The 26,191-nt window shown below is 37.6% G+C and overlaps 1 protein-coding gene across 10 annotated transcripts in view; it reads right to left on the bottom strand.

Moving 5' to 3' along the window:
• The window catches only part of MED23 (mediator complex subunit 23), a 111,853-nt gene that overhangs the window by 75,495 nt on the left and 10,167 nt on the right, over positions 1 to 26,191 (bottom strand). For 9 of the 10 annotated variants that reach the window (XR_007773882.1, XR_007773881.1, XM_050949452.1 and 6 more), the window contains 14 exons: positions 24,038 to 24,150; positions 23,186 to 23,281; positions 22,603 to 22,620; positions 13,647 to 13,847; positions 12,761 to 12,904; positions 10,207 to 10,352; positions 9,199 to 9,444; positions 8,868 to 9,010; positions 7,965 to 8,139; positions 6,125 to 6,288; positions 4,853 to 4,977; positions 3,904 to 4,109; positions 2,650 to 2,830; positions 633 to 803 (listed from right to left, as the gene is read on the bottom strand). Coding sequence is in view for 8 of the 10 variants with exons in the window: in XM_050949452.1 (XP_050805409.1) it covers positions 633 to 803; positions 2,650 to 2,830; positions 3,904 to 4,109; positions 4,853 to 4,977; positions 6,125 to 6,288; positions 7,965 to 8,139; positions 8,868 to 9,010; positions 9,199 to 9,444; positions 10,207 to 10,352; positions 12,761 to 12,904; positions 13,647 to 13,847; positions 22,603 to 22,620; positions 23,186 to 23,281; positions 24,038 to 24,150 (2,129 nt within the window). In the remaining 2 variants the exon portion in view is untranslated. The remainder of the gene's footprint in view (positions 1 to 632; positions 804 to 2,649; positions 2,831 to 3,903; positions 4,110 to 4,852; positions 4,978 to 6,124; positions 6,289 to 7,964; positions 8,140 to 8,867; positions 9,011 to 9,198; positions 9,445 to 10,206; positions 10,353 to 12,760; positions 12,905 to 13,646; positions 13,848 to 22,602; positions 22,621 to 23,185; positions 23,282 to 24,037; positions 24,151 to 26,191) is intronic. The other variant, XM_050949454.1, reaches the window with a different exon arrangement.

Raw genomic sequence — 26,191 nt, 5'->3', positions numbered from 1 at the left:
TCTCCCCGGGGAAAAGAATGAAGAAGGAACCACACATGACATAAAAAGTCACAGTTTAAGATTTATATTATATTCCAGCTGTCACGCCTCACCTCAGCGAGCAGTTCTGACTGTTTTGGCAACACTAAAATCCAGACTGTCTCCCTCTCTGTGAGTGTTACATTCTATTTTCAATACTGTGGAAGCTTGCAGAAGCCTAGTTAAATCTGCCCCTTAATGATTACTAATGGTTAAACCTATATTAATGAAAAAAACAAATAATCTATATTTTCCCCAATTCACAAACAGAAAGGAGAAACTGGGTCCTTGTTCTTTCTGACTGGTTTCCAGAAAAATCAAGGATTAAATGTGGGATTCAGATGAGCAGAGACTCCTAATTCTTCAGTCACTTCTATCTTTAAGTATTATATGCACATTTTCTTCTTACATTAATCTGTAAACATAAAATAATTTTACATTAACCCAAATATTCAAAAGTTACTAACGTTAAATGTATCTTTTAAAGTTACTGTTGTGGTGTTAAGTGGCACACTGAATAGCAGAACAAGGAGTATAACCAAAATGCAAGGACTACTTCAGTATCTCAACTGCACAGCACACATTGCACAATCCTCTGGTGTGATCTATAGTACCTTATGATAACTCATGTGTTTAGTATGCCAATCATTCTGTAGCCAGTGCTCTGGAGAGTTCTCCTTCACAAAATCACTCACTCGGTTTCTAAAATCATTAGGCTTGAGTAAGAGTAACTGAATTATGAAGTAGCAGACCTGGGCTTCGTTTCCTTCATGACTGCGCATAGCCTTTAAACAAACAACAAAAGTATTAGATTGCAGAACAGTGTAAAATTCTAGCTAATGCTGTCTGCTTTCATTCATAGATTCCAATGCCAGAAGGGACCATTGTCATCATCGAGTCAGATCTCCTGTATAACAAAGGCCTTGGAACAGGGGTAGCCAATCTGTTGTTTCGGAGCCACATGCGGCTCTTTAGAAGTTAATATGCGGCTCCTTGTATAGTCACCGACTCTGGGGCTGGAGCTACAGGAGTCAACTTCCTAATGTGCCAGGGGATGCTCACTGCTCAAATACTGGCTTTGCCACAGGCCCTGCCCCCACTCCACCTCTTCTCGTCCCCTCCCCTGAGCTTGCCATGCACTCGCTCTTCCCCCTCCCTCCCAGAGCCTCCTGCATGCCACAAAACAGCTGATTGAGAGGTGCAGGGAGGGAGGGAGAGGCTCTGATTGGCAGGGTTGCCGGTGGCAGGGAGGAGGGGAGCTGATGGGAGGCGGCTGACGTATTACTGTGGCTCTTTGGCAATGTACATTGGCAAATCTGGCTCCTTCTCAGGCTCAGGTTGGCCACCCCTGCTATAGAACGTCCCCAAAATAATTCCTAGAGCACATCTTTTAGAAAAAACATCCCATCTTGATTTAACAATTGACAGCGATGGAGAATCCACCACAACTCTTGGTAAATGGTTAAGTATCCACATCGTTAATGACTTTAGGGTGATTAAACATCCTAATTTCAATATAAATTGGCCAGTCAACTCACCCACTCACTATATTCTGTGTGTGTAGGCACAGAATAGAAGCAAGGGTCTGAAGTCTGGACACCATCCCCTCCGAGTAATAAGTGCCCATCAAGTCACTCATTTCCCAGGGGAGAAATTCTCCCATGTTCCTCAGTGACAGGCATCCCCAATAATAGCTTTAACCCAGCTGCCAAATCGATTTTAAGAACATCCCTCCAACACTGATAGCATCAAGAAAGGTATGCCAGTTTCAAATTTTTAGTCATTCCAGGGATAGGTCCTTGTGGAACTGCAAACACTGCATTCAGTTTTTGACATATCATCCTGGACATTTCTTTTGGTAGCACTAGCTTCACAGCAGGAAGAGAGATTTTAAAAACTCTGGTGAAAGGATAGCACCTACTGAAGTAATACTTTAGCTAGTTTTTTGAGAATTCCTAACCAATGAAAAGGGCAAGGGAACTTAAAGAAAACTGAGCATACAATCCCTCATACCCACCCTTTTGAGACAGCTGGCAGATCTTTAACCTCCCTGAAACAAAGATAGCTTTGTCCAAAGGCCACATGAGGTTTTCCATTTATTTGCCAATATGGCATCTGTGAAGCACCCTGGTCCCTTTCAAAATATGAACCGTCATTGCAAAGCTAAGAGGGAAGAGAACCAGCCCCATACAATGGTGTTAACAATTCCAATTCATTCAATGCCGTTATATGATCAATAAAGCAAGACAGAGTTCTCCTCACCAGAGAATGAGACATGTGTGATACTCCTAGTTTTCACTCACTCACTCACTCGAGGGGCGGGAAATCTGTAGTTCTATAGTACTACTTGATTATTGAACTAATAATTAGTCAATATTCAATTCAATACATTTGCACAAGAATGAACATAGTTTTTTGGGGGGGAACAATAGAGTGTTGCCCTCCAAACTGCAAGCCTCAAGCAAGCATGGAATTTGCCCCCAGTGTGATGCCCAGACTGGAGCTGCTTCCCCAAAAACTGAAGTCAAACTACACCTATGCAAGTGACTGCTATAGAAGTGTATCAGAAGACATTAGCCAAATTTTGGATAAAGAAACATCTTGCACCTAACCTACTAAGGTCATACTTACCAAGCATAGTATCAGTCTGTCCAGTGTTACAATGTTATATTTCCACACCATGTCATTAAGAATCTCAATACATTTGTTGAGTTGCTGGCCTCCCGCTGACGTGGAGAACTCATAGACCAAGAAATCTGCAAATGTCCTAACGTGAGCAACCAGAGCTCTAGCCCCAATTCTCTCCAAAACTCTAGCAAGCAGAGGGAAAGAAATGATCTTGTTACTGTAACATGCACATAGCAGAAGCAGACTGCATAATGTATAGACGTCTTGATACATTTTTATCTGGCCAATTTTGCAGGACTGTGTTTCAAGTTTTTATACAAAATATGCATTCAAATACAAACATCAAAACATGCTAAAAAGCGTAACCCAACTCCCAGAAGGGAGGGCACTCCAGGTCAGGATACCACAGGCTGCTAATTAGCAGTAAAAATAAATCATTTTTGGCTTCATGGATAGACTCTGAGCATAAGTCTCTATAAATATACATGCATGTCTTGTAGAACTGAATTCTTCAGTAGGACATGAGATATGACATGCTGCTAAAAACGAGTTAATATTTTCTGTATTTTTTTTTTTACATGCACAGTACCAATGGCATCACATTTCCTAACTGTAGGGAAGCGTATCAAGCATTTTATCAGATATTTAGTAATTGCTCTGACAGGCCTAGTGAGGGAGGAAAGAGGATAACTGATTTGTTGGTACAGCACATTTTAAGCTTTCTAAAACTGGAAATGAGAGTTTGACAGCAACGAAAATTATTACCTTCTTCAATTCAGAAATAAGCCTTCTGAGCAGTCAAACCCAATAAAACTTTTGGTATTTGGCCTTTAACTAAAGTTATTAAAATATTTCAAATAAATAGTAAATGATGAACAGAAAGACTGTCTAGATCAGTGCTTCAATGTAAGTAAAACTCTGACTTTGTAGACCACTTATCTCTCCCCACCACCCAAAAAACTCCAACTCAACAGCTGAATCCTTCACCTGCATCTGTCACTTTTATCAGGAGATAAGTACATCATAGAAATTTATAAATAAAAACAGCAACAACCAGCAGTAAGCACTACTGTTAGACATTATGCAATCCTTGAAGTATGTTGATCCTTCTAATTGTACATCAAAACCCAACATCGATCAACGTACTAAAGCTGATTACCCTGGTGTAGAAGAACTGTGCCCACTGGACTGAGGAAAGCTTACCATCCCCTTAAGTTATAACTGGTACAGAATGCAGCTACACTTTTAAAAGCTCACCTGTAGCCAATCTGATTAATGTGATCAGTCTCTAACAGCATCTTCCATAGGAGGCAAAGGAATAGGGGAGGGGAGCCCTGCATGGAAAAGTGGGTGATTATATCATTCTCATTGGTCATAGATTTCCACTTTCGGTATTCCTCTTCCACATTCTTCTTTAGGTTAAAACGGCTTTCTTGGGGAACATTATTCTGTTTGAAAAATGCCTGAAATAAAGTTTGTTTGTTATTAACTGACAAGTCTGAAACATTTAAGCAGTGTTGTTGTAGCTATGTCAGTCCCAGAATATTAAAGAGATAAGGTAATATCTTTTATTGGACCAACCTCTGTTGGAGAGAGACAAGCTTTGGAGCTTACACAAAGTTCTTCTTCAGGTCTGGGAAATGTACTCAGTGTCACAGTTACTCAAACACCCTGAGAAAAGCTGCTTCAATACAGAAATAACCCCGCCTCTGAACACACATCCCTAGTTGTCACCTACCACTCCACACTGGAACCCATCCGGGGTATCATCAGACAACTACAACTCACTCAATGGGGATCCCATCCTTAAAGAAATCTTTTCTGAACCCCCACAAAACTCATCATCAAAAGCAAGCTCCCCACAGACCAGGACAGCTCAAAGTGGCAGGACACCCTGCCAGAACAATAAATGCAAAACCTGCTGACATATCTCCACTATGCATGAAAACCTTTTCCAATGTGAAAGAAGTCATTTGTCATGTAATTTTGCAAAGGTCTGCAAACACCGCTTTATCTTTTTTTTGGTAACAACCACTGCCCAAACATTTCATCTTAAAACACCTACCGTTTCAAAATCATGCACGATTTCTCATGTGACTTGAGCATAATGTAGATGGAAAGAAAATTAACTATGAAGGGGACAACAAAGATCCCACTGAGATCATTATTTTCCCAGCTGTTCAAGCACTTAGTTTGAAACAATTACCTGCAGTGGAGCTGGAAAACAGCTTAGTGTGTGTGAGGCCCAGTTATGGGGAGTGAAACTCATGATAGTCTGCAATATGTCCTTGCACCAAGTTCCCTGAATTGAATCGGAGCCTGTGAAAAAGTCTAAATGGACACATAGCAACATTAATCAAACACAATGGATTGGTGAAATTGGATCTTCACATAAAACTGACATTTCCTCCCCAGGCTTTTAAATATTAGTAGGATTCAAATCTTGGCCAAAACAGACAGGTTTACTTATTTGTCTGTCTAAAATGTTTATATTGCCAGTCTTCCCTTTTTTCCTTTTTCTTTTTCACACTCCTGATTGATTCTGTAGAACCAACACACTTGTGGGAAGAATGGGCTGGATTCCATCCTGCTGAAGATGCACAAATAAGAAGTGATAACAGTTTCAGAATTCCAGAAGTTGCAGTTGCAGAATCTTTATGGCTGTTGACAAATGAGCTAGAAATAACCCAGTTTTGTTTTAAGAGACTAGACTTAGCTTGCTGGACTGGCAACTGCAAGACACACCTTGCCTGTAAACTGAGTAGGTATGATATGGAAATCACTGAGAGACAATCAACAAGACATCATTTTTAAAGAATCAACTTTTCTGAACAGAAATGCATGTGAAGCATTATCCTATGAAACATTCTAACTTAGTCAATGTAAAAAGCTAGTGTTAATGCAATGTTAAGGTTGCAAAAATTGAGCAAAAAAGTCAGAAAATTCCTTCCCCATTCAAACTTTCACTCTCGGATTTTCTGATATTATAATTGTACTAATTCACCAGTCAGTCTCTAGACTAGATCTGAATTTCCAAAGTAAAAAAAAAAAAAAAAAAAAAAAAAAAGCTTTTACCTCTCTTCTATCCAAAACACTCACCCAAATCTTTCAGGCCTTTAAAAATCATAAAAAGGACATAAAAGCCAAGCTTTCTTTTGCTTTGCAGATCGCCTTTAAGAAGGCTTCTTCCACAACATTAACTTTAGCCCTGTTGTACATTCCATATATATTTATGGTATGCATTAGTACACAAGCATTTAAAATTTAATAAGGAAAACTAAAATGGAAAATACGTATGTGCAGGTTAACTGACTTTACATTGTAGAATAAACATTCTAATATTCAATTCTTGATTCCAGAATGTTAGCATTGCATTAATGCTAGCTGTTGGCCCTTGAGTGGCATCTCTGTATTTGAAGGAAGATGATTTAATCCACTTTCAAGTAGATTATCCCTTATTTGACAAATTCACTCTTACCTGTCACATGTGTTGCTCTTGCTAGAGTCAAAATCAGAGCCCTGTTGAGTTCTTCTGACTCTGCTGAAAGAACTGTTTTAGGGTCACTAAGGAAACGTGTAAATTGTGGTTGGACCTCAGAGCTGCCCAACGCTGTGATTAGCCTTAGAGCAGTGCTCTCAACACTAAAGAAGACAAGGAAAAAAGTTAGGTTGGTTAGGGGAAAAATAAATACACTGCTACTATAAAACTGAAAAACTTTAGTACTCGTCATTTGTTACCTTTTTGCTTCATATAATACATATATAATTGTTTTCAAAACAGTTTTTGTATGGAAAGAACAATGTACTTGTGCTTTTTGGTGGCTACGGCCAAGAATTTTAGATGATTAGTGATTTTGGATGCTTCCATCTTTTGGTTTTAAGAAAGTGCTGAGCACATACCTTCTGAAAAGGGGCAAGGACTCTCCAGAGGGGCACCCAAAAATCTTTTTTTTTTTTTTTTTATTTTTACATTTGAGAATCTCAGTCCAAAGATGTGAAGTCATTATTTAAAGAGACAAATGTGGTATAGGAAGTTGCAAAGCCAACTTCTTTATTTACAGTGCCAGATAGTAATCATACTGTTTGAATTAAAATCTCAGGAGGAGGGGTGGAAGGGAAATAAAATATTTCTTTTCATTTGAGGTGCATTATTTTAAGTTCTTCACTGGTCCAATAACAGCTAGTTTTCTCATTTGCTAGTTAGAAGCAATTTAAGAGATATTGACATTGTAACATCTAAATTTACAGAAACACCTACAACGCAGAGTCCAATTGTTTCATTTCTAGTGTGCACTCTAGTTCTGTGTTGATAGGTCTCTGCCATGTTCTTATCTTTCAAGAGACATGCAAAAGTTCATAACCATAATCACAATCAATGACAACATAGACTCCTCCACTTTCCTGTCCCCCTCACTTTTTCCCCTGCTCTTTCAGCAGAGATGGGTAACTACTAAGCAGCTTACAGTTATACGTGGGCTAAGAGATCAAAATGCAGTCAGAAGGACTTCCTTGGTATCAATTGAGAAAACTGATCTGGACAAAGGAGCTTGATACTCAACAGCTCATACCCTTTGTATGTTTTGCTTTATTAACAAGGACCTTTCAACAATTAAGTTCAACTCAAGCTGTTTCCCCACACTTGACTGCACCTTGAGCTTCTACCACAGGACTCTCAATGGAACTGGTTGGGAATTTTTTGATGAAAGCCCTAATCACTGGGTTATCGAGTATTCTGCAGGGATTGTTCCCCAATCTCTCCAATTGGTGTGGTTCCACTTTGTATTAATTTGTCAGAGAGAGTGCCACTAACTCTATAATCTTGCAATTATGGCACTCCATTGCGATGTGGGAGAGCCAATTTCAAGTTGCTGCTGCAAATCAGGCAGAGCAAGGACTTGAACCTGGGTCTTCCACATCCCAATGAGAGTGCCCTAACTCCTCGGCTATTTCCTACTCTGTGGTGGGACAGTCTCTCTCTTTGGCTTTTCGTGGAACATTTTGAAAGGTCTTGGTTTCATAATGACACAGAAAAAATCAAATGCTGAAACCTTGACATTTGTTGTGAAATGGAATTCTTGTCTTCTGGCCAGCCCTACTGTTTAGTCCATACCCTGACAGTATCTTGTTCCATTATATTCAGGGAAGCCACCTGCTTCTGATTCAGCAGAACCCATTTAACACTTTCCTAGCAGAATCAACAGCTGCTAGCAGGATGGGTGTATCAGGCAAGCACTGACAACCTATTATGTAAAGGTCCTGCAGGATTTTCAATAAATTACTAAGGGGATAAAAATTTAGTGATGGTTACCCTTACTCACCAGAGATGAAGCTGGTTCTGATTAGTCTGTGGCACAGCAGCCAAAGAATGAAGATGGCTCAGCAGCTGGACTCTGTAGTGAGGCTGGATGTGATGCATACGGTAGCTGAACATCTCCAGTAGTGTATGCAAAATTCCCCAGGCATGAGATTTAAACACTGTTGGCAACAGCTGACCTAATAAGAGAGATGAGAATTTTTCAAGTATTTTCCAGTGAGATCATTTGGAAAAGGCTATTTTACTCATATGTGCAAATATACACCCTCTTATAAAATATGTACCAAGTAGCTAGATGCCTCTCCCATTTAAACCACGTGATCAGGCAAATCTTTAGGGATATTTTATCTAGTTATAGGCATTTTAAGTCTATCCCAGGAAAAACATACCACCACATCACCAACTCCTCTTAACATCTGACATGAAAATGAAATCTATACCTGATGCAAAAGCATAGTTATCTTAAATTGCAAGCCATAAACTACTAAAAGAATGAATCAGCTCTAACACCACACATACAAGTATCATCTGTAATAAGTGTTATTCCTCTTCAGATGTGCAGATGTACAAAGTAGTAAAGTGAAAATGTAAATGCATGTTGAGCTTGACAAATTAAGTATACTTAAGCTTAAGAGAGTATCTGTAGATGATAACAACATACTTGTGCACAACTGTCAGAGTACGTAGGCCCTGATCCCACAATAGATGGCACACAGGCACAGTGGTGTTCTCCTGTAGAATCTATTGCAGGATTAGGGCTATATAATATAAACTCTTTGGGGCAGCAACTCTTTGTTTTTTCCTAAGTATTTGTACAGCCCCTTGAACAGTGGGGCTCTGACCTTGCTTATAGCTTCTGGGTACTAATGAAATATAAAGTGTTAATAAATAAATAAAAAATTCTTACTGATAAACCCTTTGATTCCCAAGGACTCTATTTCCATATAAACCAATAAGCGACTGTATGTCTCCACAAGTGCTGGTGCCAAGGCCAGACTCGACTTTGCATGGGCCAGTTTAATCACCCTGGTAGCTATGCTGTGAATAAGACTGAAAATAAAAAATAAAAAAGTATGTACTTGAAAACTAATAAGAAATTAGTTGTATAAGCAGATAGAAGTTCTATACAAAACATTTTGAAGCAAACAAAACAATGAACTTTCCTCTTTATACAGTTACACTTACATTAAGACCCACAGCTAAAAGTAAATTGATTATATTTTAAATCTATATTGTACCTCATTTTAGCATGAACTGTAAGCGAATCCAAGAGGTTCATTGGTAAGGGAGTGATAGATCCAGAAGCCATGCAATTTGTTCCTGGAAGAGGTATCCTCATGTTGCCATTACCATAAATAGTTTCTACTAGAACACCCATAGGCAATGTGAAACATTCTGAATTGGTTGAATATGCATTACATAATAAGGCGATCTTGTAGTCGTTCATCTGTAAACTTTTATTCCTTAGACTCTGTTGTAGGAACCTGCAAAATCAAGAAAGGTCAAATGTTAATTGAAAGAAAAGAAAAAAAGAGAGAGAAAAACAAGAAATCTGCACTGCAGATATGAGGCCAAATTAATCCCTCATGTAACTCCATTGTAAAGTTTTTGTTTTTTCATTATCATTCAACTATCATGGTAAATAGGTGACTAGGATTTTGTGCCCAGGCAGGTAAATATTATGATAGCTTCATATGTCTTGGGTAAAGAGATAATTGGAGTTATGTGTCAAGGTAAAAGTTATTTAAATAATCCTATTTTTCTTATTAATATTTTAGATTATTAAAACTGAAAACTAAACGTAATTTACTATTCACCATTTATTAACTGTTTACTTTTTTGCATTTCACACACTTTGAACAGGAAAATAGTCTGTTTCACTTTCTGCTACTCAATAACTAGCATAAGTGTAATGGTAGAGTTGTGAGGAAGTCAAAAGAGGAATTATTCTTCTTAAAAATGCCATGAAAATATTTAACATTAATTTATGTGAAACTCATTTGGGTTTGAGCTACCTGACAACAGTCCTTTAAAACATGATCAAAATAATTCATCTTAAACTTCAAGAGTAACTGAAAAAACTGACACTGCGTCATATCACACATATAAACATGGATTTGGAACTTTCTTTTTTCTTCTCTGGTCCTGACTAGGAATAAACAGTAATATAGAATTAAAAAACAAAACAAAAACAACAACAAAAAAACCCCACCAACCAACCAAAAACCGAAACAAACCAAACTTACTCATGATGAAGCTTAAGAGAATGAGGAATGGGAATTTGTAATTTGGAGTTGTCACTGTGAGCCTTTCGGTTCAGGTGTATCCAGATACAGGTCATTGCAAAGGCGTGAGTTGACTGTGGTTTGTTAATATCAGGTACAGGAATACACTAAAGAATGAATGCACAAATTACATATTGTATGTATAACCTTTTGTAACACAACTAACATTCACCAATCAAAGTGTCTTTTTCTGATATGCAGAAGTGTGAACAACACACTTATCTAACAAATTTTGTTCTCACACATGTGCATACAATTTAAGCTGAAGACAAAAGGAACCAAGGACTGAATCTGGCTATTAGTTTTTACCCAGAGAACCTAATAAATCATTCAAAAACTTCAGCGGATAAATGCTTACATTTACAATATATAGGAGTCAAGGGAATTAAATACATATTTTTGTTACAAACCAAATGCTTTCAGACTCAGACTCAGTTTTGCATAGGACAAATTTCAAAGATTGGTTATGGGATATAAAGCTCAAAAATGGAAATGGAGAGATAAAATACAGAAAATACAGAGAATAGCAGTAGTTTGACAGTCAATATAAAACTTCCATTAACAGCCCATCAGGAAAAAGGATGCCTTTGCATCTGACAGTCAAATATCCCACAAGAAAAAGATGTAATCTGCTCAATTTACTTAAATTGCATTTAAAACTGGTTTGTAGAAAGAGACAAAATCCGGCTGGTTTTATACACTGATACACACAAGACAAGGACAGAGGAGTATCAAAAAGTTAGTGTTCTAACGTAGTTCTCGCTCCTACAAAAATGCACAAAAGAGCCTGTCCATAAATCCAAAGTGACAGGAGCTACTGCAAGCAGGGTGCAATGTGCAGGATGTGTGACTGCAAGTCTAAGTGCTCCTCTCACAGCTGGCAATGGGAACTATGCACACAAACATTGCAGAAACTATTTGTGTGCGCACGCATGTATCCCCACGCCCAACTTCAGCAACTAATCAGGACAGTGTGCATTTCAGGATGGGAAAGCAGTGTTGTAGATCACTGCCAGTCAGTATATAAAATTAGTATCACTTTTGTGGTACGTGCCCTTGTATGGTGGCTCTTTCTGCAAGAAGATATTTTCTTATTTACTCTATTTATGGCATGAAAAGATTTAAAAAACTCCATCCACTCTCTCACTTGAGAAAACATTCATTTTTCCTTAAGGAGAAAAGTAGAACTGCAGTGCTGAACTGAAAGTTGTGTTAAGCACAGCTGGGTGCTGAAGATCCCACTACTAGGTCAGAGGAGGCATTCAGCATGAAATAGGTGTAAAATTAAGGCTGTGAAGACAGCCAAACTATATATTTAAGGCCAGTTTGTGGTCCTGCGTGTGCAGTAAAGGAGAATAACGTGCCCCATTTACTCCATTGCACTGGGTTTGTGACTCAGAGGTAGTAGTGGTTGGGGATAGGTGAAGGGAAAGAAGGAAGAAGGGAAAGGAGGAATAGTGCTTTCTGAAGGGCAGCTACACATCCCTCCGTAAAAGGGGACAGGACAGGCTTCGGCTCCAACCTCCACCACAACACATTGCCTAGCAAAGGACCTGCCTAGCACCAGGTATATGAGGCCTCACACAGGGCATTTCCCCCATCAAGCAGGGTTAAACTAGGAGGCAGATTGTGTCTTGACCACAATCTGCTTCCTGGGATGCTCCTGAGGTACTACCGCCTTGCCTTTTGCTTGGGGTTCCTGTCAAAGCCACAAATAAGCTCTTAATTATCATCTATGGGCCAGGTCTGAAACATTAAGGCCATATACTACCTTTGATCCACAGACTGTCTCCTCCTGATAACAATTAGAAGATCGTACAAGGATCAAGGGTAAAGTATGTATCTCATTTAATATCAATGCACCTGATTTTCAGAAACGCTGCACATCTAGAGCTCGTTGCCTGCAAGTGGAGCTGCGGATACCCAGCACCTCTGCAAATCAGATCCTAAACTTAAAGCAGACACTGTTAAAGTCAACGTTATCTCTCAAAGAGAGGTGCTGTCAGATACCCCTACACTAACTTCACAGTGTGGGTTTGCAATTGCATACCAACATCACTTTAAATCATGTTAGCTAACCTTTTAAAAGTATAAACAATACCGCTAAAATGTCTTGTTCACTAAAAATATGAGAATGCATCATTTTGCTTTAACCCAGATACCAAAAGACTCATTGAAATCCTTCATATCAGAAATGCCATCAAACAGTGATAGGGAAGAACAGAGACTTTCACAGAATAGAAAAAGTTCTTAAAAGATTAGTTACAACTTATTTTGGTGCCAAATGCTTCCTTCTCCACCCAAATTTAATTATTAGAGAAATTCAGCACATAAATTTTGAACTTAACAGTAGTATTCACTTTATTTTTGTAAAATTCCCCTGTTGAATTATGCAGCACACTATTAAGGTACATGTTAAGAGCTAGGTATTATTATTATTATTATTCCTGAAGGCTCATTTTAATTAATAGGTTCAATTATGACTCTGGCTTTTAATTTTGTACGGAAAACTCACTTCTTTTTCAGGGTACAGGAGATCAAAAAGCTTCATAACTGGGAGGAAGTCAGCCAGTGCATTTTTTTGAATGCTGCCAGAGATGAACTGCAATAGTACCCACATCAGATGGTCTCTGCCTTTAATAAGACCTCGTCCAGCCAACTGTTTAAAAAAAAAACCACACACAACAAAGCCTTATTTAGGAACAGATACACTGAAGGCAGAGGAAAAATTACCTCTAACCAACCAGTTCTTGCACATTACATCTTAAGATTCATTCACACATACATATTTAGCAGTAAGTTAAAATAGTTAACCTTTCCACAAGTTGTTGGGGAACATTTAAAAAAAGTCTTAGAACACTGGATTTGCATTTCCATAACCGGGGACAACATGGGCACAATGGTCTCAAAAACAGAAAGGGTCATGGGACTGAAAATAGCTGCTTTTTATAAAGGCTAGGTCTACAATATTTGGCCTGAGTACAAGTTATAACAGTATAATCTGAAAGAAAACAAGGCCATCTTCAAATTCCAGCTGCAAATTTATTTTACAATGTATCCAAGTACAGAATGGTATCCTGTAATCTAACGCAATGAAGAGAAAGACCTAACCAGTTAACACCAGAATAGGGAGCAGGGGATGAATCAGTGTTCACGTTGCACTTCCCATCAGTACTCGGCCCAAGCCGGGGAAGCTAATGATCCAACCAGCAGACCAAATTCGGTGAGGAGTCCTGGTCACGTGAGACCTGAGGCACATCGTGCACATGCTAAGAAGAACATAATGATTTACGTTGTATGAATACTTCATCTCATCTCTGCCAGTGTGATTACAAACTTCAGTCTCACAGAGACAGATTCTTTTCCCATTCTACTAAAAGAGAATGCCACAGAAAAGGTACCTTTTGATGGAGCGATAGGACCATGTGAGGAAAGCTTGCAAACTGAAAGAGCACAAAGAAAATGAGCTGGCTGGAAAGGTGCTGCCACAACAACTGGCTGGTTCCACCATCGTCAAACTTCTCCTCAGTCTCCGAACGTTCCATGGCATACACGACGAGATCCACCAACTGGTCCTCCAGCACAGGACAGCGTTGTTTGTGCTGCAAAGCAGAGACGAGATACAGTATTCCAAAAGCTTTGCAATTAACTTCAACACAATGCTAACAATTTCAGTACAGTATTTCGACAGAAGGCTGGGAAGCATGAAATGAAGTCTGAACTTAAGAAGTTTAAGGATAAGCCAGTGTATTAAAGCTGCACTGTGTTACAGGTCACAAATAATTTTACATTCTACCGTATATTAATTCCCTGCCCCTTCACACACAAATAATTCTCAGTTGATACTTGGTGTAACAGTTTTCATCAGTACAAATGTTATTTTTCTGCCATAATATTTATGAATCTAATTGGCACCTGCAAAGCCCAAGTGTTCTAAATGAGGGTCTATGTGTATATGAAGAGAAAACACTAATTGTACCACTAAAAACAGAGGATGTATTCCAAAGACAGCCTATCTGAATATTTATGTTATCTTAAGAAGATGTATGACCTCTTTCATTTCCAGTTCAAATCTGTTCCAATTAAAGTCAACAGCAGAAATCTTAATGATTTCAATGGCAGCAAGAAATAGTCTTTGGTTAGGATCCTAAAGGTGAACGGTACACTGACAATTTTTATTTTATAAATTATGGTCTCCTACACTTGGAAATGGGGTGTGATCCCTAATTTGAAGGCTAGAGTGCTAAAAATAATGTAGCTGCAGTAGCAAGGGCAGTGGAGAGCAGCAACACAGGTTAGCCAACCTGAGTACATACCCCTAAGGTCTGCTGTACTCAGGGCAGTTAGTCCATACTGTGGCTCACCACTGTCTATGCTACTGCAGCTATGCTACTATTTTTAGCAGGCTAGCTTCATTAGAGCTAGTGAGAGTATGTCAAGCTGTGAATCATACGCCTAGCACCAAGTTGTAGACATAGCCTCAGACATGATTAAGGTCCCAAGTAATGGTGACGCACTAGTTTATATACCACGGTGATGAGAACCATAAAAATTACTTAGGTTGCAGCTTCTCCACAGTGTGATAGGCAATTTCCAGGCCCCTAAACACACCAATAAATAAATCATCCCTTAAAACATCTCTCTTCTTTGATGTCTTTCAACAATGACCAAATATAGAATATATTCTCTGTGTGTGTGTGTGTGTGTGTGTGTGTGTGTGTGTGTGTGTGTGTGTGTGTGTGAAAAAATAAAATGAAATAGCTGCAGTACTTGAAGTTTGCACCTCCAACTTTTTAGACTATTTTCTGTGTATAATTTATATTGTAAACACTTTTGTAAGGAACTGTGTATTACTTTATGTCTGTACATCTTCAAACAGAATGATGAGCCCTAAAGGCTACTCAGGGGGTGGCAAGTGGAGTGTAATTTGACTCACTCCATACAGTGCAAGGGCTTGAAGACCTATTGTGTCATTCTACAGACTAGGTTTAAAAATAGTTACATTTAGATTTTTACACCTAATTCCTGTAACATAATGCAGCCTTAATTAAAGAAAAAAAGTATTACTTTAATCATGAGAGAAAAGAAGGAACTGAGCTGCTAAAATACTAGTCATGAAAATACAGTGTCCCTTTCTAGAGGCAAAAAAGGCTTTTTAAAAAAAAATTCTTATTTTTTAAAAAAGAGAAAAGTTTATTTTTTTTTATTTATTTTTTTTAACCAAAATACATGTCAGGGCTTCCTTAAAAAATGAGTTCTTTGACTCGCCAGCCAAGCAGCCTAAAAACCTTTTTAATAAAAAAGGAAAGAAAATTGCTGAAAGGAGATGCTCATTCTAATTTTAACCAATATTAGTCTTTTGCCATGAAAAAGGGATTTTTTCCTTCAAATTAAGAATAAAACGCAAGATGGGAAAACTTGACAAATATAATGAACATCATCCCCTCTTTTACATGCTCTTTGCCAGCTCAGAACTGCAGAAAGCTACAAGTTTAGCTGTGCTTTCTTGAAGCATGCTTAACACAAACTTCTAACTAAAAAGGGAAGCATCAATTTCTGTTTCACCTTCTCTTCCAAATACGCAATGCCATTGTCACATATCAACCACATTATAGGTTTACATAGAGCAATATTACCACCACCAGTTGAGAATACTTTTTTCCAAATGCAACTACTTATGAAGCAGAGCAGGGTGCAACAGACAACACTACGGACTATTTCATAATCCAGCATGCAAAACTACTGTGTACAGGGCTTGAAATTCACTAGCTTGATAGGCAGTGAGTTAATGTCTAACAGCCCACCAACCTTAGCCTATATTAAAAAATAAAAGTTATTCAAAATATACAAAGGACAGGAAAATATGATCGTGAAAAAGAAAGCCAGAATTTCCAGTAAGAATTTTCCATTAGTAATGTACATTTTATTCTATAGTTTATAATAAAATTGACAAAATGATAGTCAGATCCCCAGCACATTTAATTAAGCAACAAATCTTACTAAATATTTATTTTAACGTTTAAATAATATCAAGGCTGGACAATCTTTGGAGCCAGGAAATTCAAACATACAGATGATCAGTTTATCCTCTACTCATATTGCTTTAAAATAACTTTCAAGGGATTAGGAAGAAGCTTAACAATGCTTTCTGCATACAGTCTTTCAGCGTTAATTCAATATCTGGCATTTTACTATTTTTCGTACATAAAAGTTTGAAGCAACTTATATGTAAATCTCATGCTCTGGACTACTCATATGAGTAAAATTATGTACATGTGAAAAAGTCTGCAGGATTTGGGCTTTAATTTATTAAGAACAGGCATATCCCAGGGACTAGCTACAGCAATGAATACCTATAGCCTCATGGTTTAACTCCTTAAAACATCAGAACTAGCAGTTACTAATTTGCCTTTTTTTTTTTTGGTTAAAGGAATATTTTTGGAATTATATATGAATTTTAAAAAGTATCTGAAACAATCAAGACTTTCCTCTAAGACCCACTTATTACAATACATTTTTAAAAATTTGGTTAAACAAAATGATTCCCAGGCTACTAACTGGAGTTTCATTCTGAAACAAGTTTTTAAATCCTTGAAAAATGGGGATTTATATTTGAAACTGCAATTATACCATAAACAAATATGAAAAAAATCAGAATAGTGCTACCACACCCATTTCTGACTTTCTGAAAAATTTTATAAAGACCAATCCCTGAAGAACTAGGGATGTTATAGTGAACCGGTCAAAACGCCAACTGCCTTCTAATAAAAAAATATTTAGAGAAAACACATTTTAAAAAGATTTTAATAATTCAATAAATGTAACTGTCCTCATAGTTCTCAAATATTTAATAAAATATGGATGGTTGAGCTATCTGAGGAACAATTAATAAATGATTGAGACACTATGCATAATACTGGCACAAATTGCCCCTTTTTCCAAATATGGTGGTTACCCAGGCTCGCTATCAGCTTGTTAAAATTGCAACCAGTCGTTTGTATCGAGTCTGATCCTACTTCTACCAGCTTGATGAACATTTTGCCATTTTCTTCAATAGGAGCTGAATCAATCCCAGTAAGTAGAAGCATGTGCCATTTCTGACATATGAATGGAAAGAATATCAAAGGATTACTTTACACCTTAACAACAATGGATCCATAATGTTTGCCATATTAATGCTGTGAAATAACAGAAAATCCAAATTCCTAGTACCAAACAGACAATGTGGTAAAAAGAAAAGGGAAAGGAAAGTCAACTGAATAATACTGTATTAAGTCATTGCTTTCACTTCATGCTTCAATTCCATTTCTGGGATGTATAGACAGAGGTAAAATCAACAGCTCCTTTCTCAAACAACCTGGCACAAATGGATTTAGGCAGGGATGAAACTTGGGAGAAGGCATAGAAGAGGATATTCTACTTTAACCTTTATACCATCACTGCTGGCTGAAAAGGTGAACAGCAAAGATTTTAAGAACATGTGAACAGCCATACTGGTCAGACCAACAGTTCATCTAGCCCAGTACTTTGTCTTCAGTGACCAGAGCCAAATGCTCCAGAGGGAGTAACAAAACAGAGCAATTTAATGAGTGATCCATCCCTTTGTCCAGTTCCTGCTTCTACCAGTCAGAGGCTAGGGACACCTTGAGCATGGTCCCTGACCATGCTGGCTAATAGCTACTGATGGGCCTATCCTCTGTGAACTTACCAAATTCTTTTTTGAACTGTTATATTGTTGGTCTTCACAACTTCCTAACAATGAGTTCCGCAGATTGACTGTCATTGTGCAAAGAAGTACTTTCTATTGTTTTAAACCTGCTGCCTATTAATTTCATCAGGTGACCCCGGTTCATGTTACACGAACACATCCTCATTCATGCTTTTACAGACCTCTAACATATTGCCTCCTAGTTGTCCCTTTTCCAAGATGAGCAGTCCCAATCTCTTTAATCCTCCTCATATAGAAGCTGTTTCATACCCCTAATCATTTTTGCTGCCCTTCTCTGTACTTTTTCAATTTTTAATATATCTTTTTGAAAGAGGGCAACCAGAACGGCACACACTATTCAAGGTGTGGGCACACCACTGATTTATAGAGAGGCATTATAATATTGTCTTTTCCTAACGGTTTCTAACATTGTTAGCTTTTTGGACTGCTGCTGCGCACTGAGCACATTTTCAAAGAACTATCCATATTGACTCAAAGACCTTTTCTTCCGTGGTAACAGCTAATTTAGACCCCATCATTTTGTATGTATAGTTGGGATTATGTTTTCTAATGTGCATTATTTTGCATTTATCAACATTGTATTTCATCTGATATTTTCTCACCCGGTCACCGAATTTTGTGAGATTCCCTTGCAACTCCTCAGTCTGCTTTCAATTTAGCCATCTTGAGTAATTCTGTGTAGTCTGCAAACTTTGCCACCTCACCGCTTACCTCCTTTTCCAGACCATTTATGAATATGTTGACCAGCACAGTTCCCAGTGCAGATGCTTAAGGGATCCCCACTATCTACGTCTCCATTCTGAATCCTGACCATTTATTCCTACCCTTTGTTTCCTATCTTTTAACCAGTTACTGATCCATGAGGTGGCCTTCCCTCTTATCCCATGACTGCTTAGTTTGCTTAAGAGTCTTTGATGAGGGACCCTTTGTCAACATTCATGCTGAACCCATAAAAGAATTCTAAGTGATTGGTGAAACATGATTTCCAATTACAAAAGCCATGTTGACTCTTCCCCAACATATCATGTGTCTGATAATTTTGTTCTTTACTATAGTTTTAACCAATTTGCCTGGTGCTGAAGTTAGGCTACAATTACTTGATTTGCCACTGGAGCCTTTTTAAAAGATCAGCATCACATTAGCTATCAGCCAGTCAGCTGGTATGGAGTTTAATTTAAGCAATAGGTTACATACCACAGTTAGTCGTTCTTCAATTTCATATTGAGTTCCTTCAGAGCTCTTGGGTAAATACCATCTGGTCCTGGTGACTTATTACTGTTTACTTTATCAGTCTGTTCCAAAGCTTCCTCTACTGTCACTTCAGTCTGGGACATTTCCTCAGATTTGTCACCTAAAAAGAATGGCTTAGGTTTGGGAATCTCCCTAACATCCTCTGCAGAGGAGACTGATGAAAATAATTTATTTAGCTTCTCCACAATGGCCTTGTCTTCCTTGAGAGCTTCTTTAGCACCTCAATTGTTCAGTGGCCCTACTGATTGTTTGCAGGCTTCCTACTTGTGATGTACTTAAAAAAAAAAAAAAAAGTTGCTGTTAAGTTTGTGTGTCTTTTGGTTCAAATTCTTTTTTGGCCCACCTAATTATACTTTTACACTTGACTTGCCAGAATTTATGTTCCTTTCTATTTTAATATGAGTAAAACTGTTTTAAGGTCCAAAATTATTAACAACATGCAATTATTACAGGTACAGAAACAAAATGTTTGAAGATATCTTTCATGCATACTTGCCAAACGATAGAAATCACAGGCTAAAGAAAGCTTGGAGCACTCCATTGTTTGAGGGGTCAGAGATACCACCATGGAACCCAAACTGCAGGCAACTAAGCTAAAGAGGCAGTGGTTTTCAATGTATGTTTATTTGTCACAGAGAAAATAAAATCATACTCCAGAAGGGATGCCAGCCTGAAACATGATAAAGGGGTGATTGTTCAGCACTTTCTGAAAAGGAGGCCCCTTGAAGAGGTGTCAATTTGACTTCCCGAAATTTACAGCATCCAAAATAACTAATCATATTTAAAATATTTTTTATAACAAACATTCTATGAAACTGTACAAAGTTAAACAAATATTGGGAAGAAATTAGTAATATACTGACGGAGATAAAATACAAATTGGATCAAACTGTACATCCTAAAGGATGATTTGATTTTTAACACTTATGCAAGAGATGGTGTACCACACTTTCACATGCCAAATTGTGCATTACTAGAAAATGGAAAACCCCCAGAACCCACACACTAAACGAATATTTTTAAGTTGTAATTTTTCATCAAGAGCCATGACAGAAATAGCCATAAAAGACTAAATAAAAACTGAAAATCCTGAAATCAGTGTGTAAAATTGTGTATCTTTCTTTGCCTTGATGTTTGTCTCTACAAGGTTAATATGAAAAACAGTTAAATTTGTACTTTTCATGTACCTCAAATACTTTTTCAAAGTAAATATTTCTAATATAAATCTATACATTGTTAAAAAACAAAAATAATACTAACATTTTTGCTATTCCTTGTTAAGAATATTTGATAATCAGGTCAAGGGTCTTGTTTACCAGTATCACATTTATCCTGAACACTTTTCTACTGTAATGAGCTAATAGGTACACATGAAGTCTCCCATCCTGCAACTGGATCGGTGTGATTAGATAAGTGAGGGTCTGCAAGGCATAGGTAAGTAAAAGGGGCAGATCTGATTGTAGGATCATGGTCCTGCATTTATTTGTTTCTGCATTTGTTTCTAAGAGTTGGCAAGGCACAACTAGTTTTTAAAACAAAGTTTACACTATTGATTACTTTATTTACATTTTCAATAGTTTCTGTTATACTGATAACACTTGGCCTTTAATAGATTAACTCATATCTAATACTATTATTATTATTATATCTAGATGAATTATCACAAAAATAGTTAAGAATTTTACTGCAGGTAGCAACACAAATAGCATGCTCTTCAGGAAGTGCTACACAACATTTTGCTGAAGTTACTGGAAATATCAATGCAGTCATAATAAATTAACCTACACCCAAATGTGAGTAAACTTTCATATTCTACTGAAAACTGTTAAAAAATTATATTTTTAAGGTGTATTGCTTAATATTTTCTCTTCTATCCTGATACACCCCCTATTTCATGCTTAAACTTTTATGGTCAAATACAATCGTCTGAAAGTCCATACACTGGTATTATGGTAGCACAGCTACAGTTCATGTTCTGTCAGCATTTCCATTATAAGCCATGTTTTTCAAGGGTTTGTTTCTTTGCCATAAAAATTCACTCTAGGTTGAAACACTGTGTAGAAATTACCATCTAGAACTCAAAAGACTAAAAATAAAGTATTTCAGTTATCTTTTAATTAGAGAATAGCAAACTTAAGAGTTAAAATTAACATTTTAACTTTGATCTTCTAGCCTAAAAGGGGCAGACCACCGCTAATAAACTAAATACAATACATTCAGTACACAGTTTAGCCTACGTCTTATGCTATTTAGCAACTAAACCATAAAAAGCTGCAAAAAGAGACAACCTGATCTATTGTCTAAATAGAAATTTAGACACAATCAAAAATCCTATTAATTTAAATATTAATCTAGCAGCTAGTTTTCATATTTTAACATTTCAGCTGCCTTAGATGATTTTGGTTTTAAAATATTTAGGATAATTACATGCAATGGAGTATTATTTGTCAAATACTTTGATAAGATAAAGAAGTTTGTGCATTCAAAAGACTGACCAAATCAAGTAATGTGATCTGTTTTTCATTTACAGTGGAAGATATTATACACGAGGTTTCAGAGTCATGCAAATTTTACAGTCAAGTTACAAATCCCTGAAAGAAATTTTATAAATGGAAACACTGACACAACCTTCACCATAGTATTGCAAACAGCAACGCTATTTTACATATGTTAGAAATTACTTTTTTTTTTTTAAATAGATGTTGAGCTGGTTACTATTCTAAGAAGGATTCAAAATTTAAAGAATAAAAAGGTTGTAATAACCAATATTTAAAATTTCAAGCATAACTCCATACAGTAGATTTGGACAAGAAATAAAACAGAAGGTTTATAAAATTTGGTTTTAAACGAAACAAATATTTTTTTCTAGCACTTTGCATTGTCTTAGTTCATCCTGCTTGGAGGATACTGGAAGGTTAATGTAGGAAACGGAATTTGTCAGAGGCTGCCTGATAATGTGACCTCACCATCAAGCTCCATTTTAGCAGTTTTTGCCTCTCCAGATTTACATTGCAAAAATGAATTCAAAGAATACTTTTCTATTCACATAAGGAACAAAAGGACTGAACTAATGATCTCTCTTCATCCAAAAATTCCAGCAAACCAAGAAAAAGCCCCTCGATCAGGTGAGGGAAATGGTGATGGTCCAACCTAACCAAAATTTTAGGATCAGAGGACCATTGGGGCTGTACATTTTCATATTAATTAAATCTCTCATATCCTAAGAGATTTTAATGAGAATTTGTCCTTGTCCTAGCATCTAACGGTCCTGCCAATTTCAAGCCCTGACCGTACATGTATTCTCTAACTGGAATCAGTGGCTACAAAGCGGCCAGCGTATCGTTAGTCACAATACAACAGTAAGGTTGTGAACATACCTGAGCAATGTTCAAGGTCTAGAGCATTGGAGGATGGGCAGGACAAGACAGGACAGAACAAAAATAAAGGAAGAAAAAAAGAAAAGACAAAACAGTGACTATGAGGCCAGCCTCAAGGAATCCCAAGTCAGACAAAACCCTCCCACTTAAAAGTATAAAAAAATAAAATCAGCGCTCCACTGATACAATGCTGTAACATGCCAAAGTAACAATGTACAACAAAGTTCTGGGAACTAATTACATGAACATTAGCAAGAACTTTAAAAAAAAACCAAAACAACAACTTTGGTAAGTTATAGTCTGTCAAAGGTATATTTGAGGCTGGCCTTATAGGAAAAAAAAGCAATGCAAAAAAAAAATCAATATTTTAAATCTCTATTTTTCAATTTAAACACTCTTAAAGCAATATCAAAATGATAGGTACAATATAGAATCCAATTTACCTAATATGATAATATTAAAAAAAAAAAATCACTGTCTGGACCTAAACTGTTTTGCTCAGTTAGCTATAGCAAAGAAAAGAGAAAAGAATAGTGCAGATTCTATGCAGAATTAAATCGTGCATCACAGTATAGTACAGTACCTGCTTATTCAGACCTAGCATATTGCAGACCATATCCCTGGAATAAGGTTGTTCCAGCACATATCTCAACAAAGCAGTCTGTGGCTCAAACAGATCCTTAAAAACAAACAAACAAACAAACATACGCGAACATTGCCTCAAGATTAAATTAAATGTTGTGATTAAATGTAAAAAAATAATTCATTTTTAATTTTAAATGTTTATATTTGTAGGTATGTACCATTGGTGGTGAACTATTTTGTTCTTAAATACCCAAGAGGGAGGTAAGTATCAGCAGAGAGTGTCCTCCCCTTGGTTTTACACTCCCAGTTGTGGGGGACCTTCGACAATAAGAAGATGGGATACTTTTTGGAAAACATGGGCAAACAAGCTTCAGGAGACCAACGAGATCCCTCTCAATAAGGTATGAGCACACTGCCTCCACAGTGCTCCTGAGGTGAGACCAGTTTAAAAAGTGGAATCAAAAGTCTTGCCCTGTTGTGCAAGGCATGAACTACACAGTTCTTTTCCCACATTCCATTTCCTCTATATCTTCCTCTCTCTCACACACAGACACAGAATAGGTGCATGCAACACCTACCCATTCTCAGAATTCAGGGAATCTGTGTGCCAGGAAGTAAAAACATCACATACCACCTGATGTGTGTATGTTTGCCATTAGTGTACTATACATTTGGAGGATTTTAATCTGTTAGTAAACTAAGTTAGTTAATTTTTAAGTTCTAATTGAAAATGGGAAGCCCGAGTTTTCAAAATAATTGCCCTCTTCCTTTCTCTAATCTACAAACAAATAGTAATTTCATAGATTAAACACACAAAACTTTAATAACTAAGAGGCTGACACATGCATACCTTATCGTATGGCAAGAGTCCTTTCAAAGGGAAACGAAGGGTTGTAGGATCCAGCTTCCATGAGTTACACATGGCGCCAGAGTTATTTACCACAGGAAGAAGACTACAACGTCCTGCACATATTACACAGAATGAGAAAGGATAAATGCTAAGGAAGCTGAGTGGCTATGGCACTTAATCATTAGAGGTCAAGAACCCACCTCAGAGACTACTAACAATATTCCTTCCCGCTATATTTATTTAAATCTGTTATCTCCCACCAGGAATTGGCTAGCATGAAGCTCCCAATGTTAGCAATCATTCCTTTTGCATCAGAAATCTCAACTCATTAGCTAAAGGGCAAACTCAACTATTATGTTTTGCTATAAACTGTTCAGTTTGGACATCTCCAGATATACTAAAATACTTGTAAATAATGACACTAAAATATACTATTTATCCTCAAAGTCTTCCTATTCACATCATATGCCCAGACCATAAAAACTTTTTTTTTGTCCAATAAATGTTTATAACTAAAGCAGGAGTTGTATTTCAACCATAATGGGCCATTATGGACCTTTTACTGTAAATGAGTCAAGCCTCTACTCCGGATGGTCATAGTTCTTTTATTGCCATTATATCCAAAAGCACAGGAGAAGTAATGCAATAATATTCAGTTTGGCTACACTGAGCCTTCAACTTCTCTCAAGCAAAATGAAATTAAAGGATAACTGCTTTCCCCCTTCCACCTCATTAAAGTACAGTAACTCCTCATTTAACGTTGTTATGTTCCTGAAAAAAGCTACTTTAAGCAAAATGATGTTAAGCAAATCCAATTTCGCCATAAGAATTAATGTAAATGGGGGGGAGGGGTGAGGTTCCAGGGAAACTTTTTTCACCAGATAAAGACCTTCTCTCTCTCTGTATGTGTGTGACACACACACACATATATACACAGTATAAGTTTTAAACAAACAATTTAATACTGTACACAGCAATGATGATTGTGAAGGTTGGTTGAGATGGTGGAGTCAGAGGGTGGGATATCTCCCAGGGAATGCCTTACTGCTAAATGGTGTACTAGCACTTGGTTGAGTCCTCAAGGGTTAACACATTGTTGTTAATGTAGCCTCACACTCTACAAGGCAGCACGAATGGAGAGAGGGGAGACAGTGTGGCAGAGAGAGACAGAGACACACACCGTGTGTGTGAGAGAGAGACACACACACTGCCCCTTTAAGTATGCGATCCAACTCTAAGTACATAAGCAAGTTGAGACAGCAGCTGCTGCCAGTGAGTTCTCTCTATCCTGAGCCCTCTGGTGTCCCCCACCTGCTCTGTGGAGATGAGGGCAGGAGCAGGGGGAGGGAGACACCCTGACATTAGCACCCCCCCACCCCCCAGCAAGCAGGAGGCTTCCAGGAGCAACTCCAAGGCAGAGGGCAGGAGCAGCACATGGCAGTGGGAAAGAGGGACAGCTGAACTGCCTGGCAATTGATAGCCTGCTGGGAGACTGGCGGACAGGGAACTAAGGGGAGCTCATGGGGGGCTGCCAGCTCACCCTAGTTCCAAGCTCCGACCAGCTAGCTCCAACAGGTTGCTCTTTCTGCAAGCAGTGGACAAAGCAGGTGGCTGCCAAATAACGTTAGAAGGGAGCATTGCACAACTTTAAATGAGCATGTTCTCTAATTGAACAGCAACGTAACAACAAAACATTAATCAGGACAACGTTAAGTGAGGAGTTACTGTAGACGGTTAGTTCACCCACTCTGGTTTCCTGCCTTTAGCAGTAATTATACTACTTTGCTGTAGTAGTAGTAGTGGGTGTGGACAGGACTACTATACACAGCAAGCACCTTTAATACTATTTCTACCTTAAACTGTGTATAGTCTGTTTGTGGAGTCAGAGAATTTATAAAGTCAACAATACACCTGGTCATTTATGCAAATACTTCAGCAAATTAGGAAATTTCTTCCAGGACTGAAAGTCACATGAATAAATCCTTTCCACGTGTTTGGAAAAATATACTTAAGAGTGTTAGATACTCTTGCAAAAACAAAGAAATAACAAAAAATAAATATTTATTGATTTATTTAAAGAAAGAAATAAATCAAGAAACTCAGTGATTTACAGCTGACATTACATCCTTAATCTCACTACATTGCTTTTGTGTA

Source organism: Gopherus flavomarginatus, chromosome 4 (assembly GCF_025201925.1).
Source record: "Gopherus flavomarginatus isolate rGopFla2 chromosome 4, rGopFla2.mat.asm, whole genome shotgun sequence".
Classification (NCBI taxonomy): domain Eukaryota; kingdom Metazoa; phylum Chordata; order Testudines; family Testudinidae; genus Gopherus; species Gopherus flavomarginatus.
This window is presented reverse-complemented; position numbering and strand designations above follow the sequence as displayed.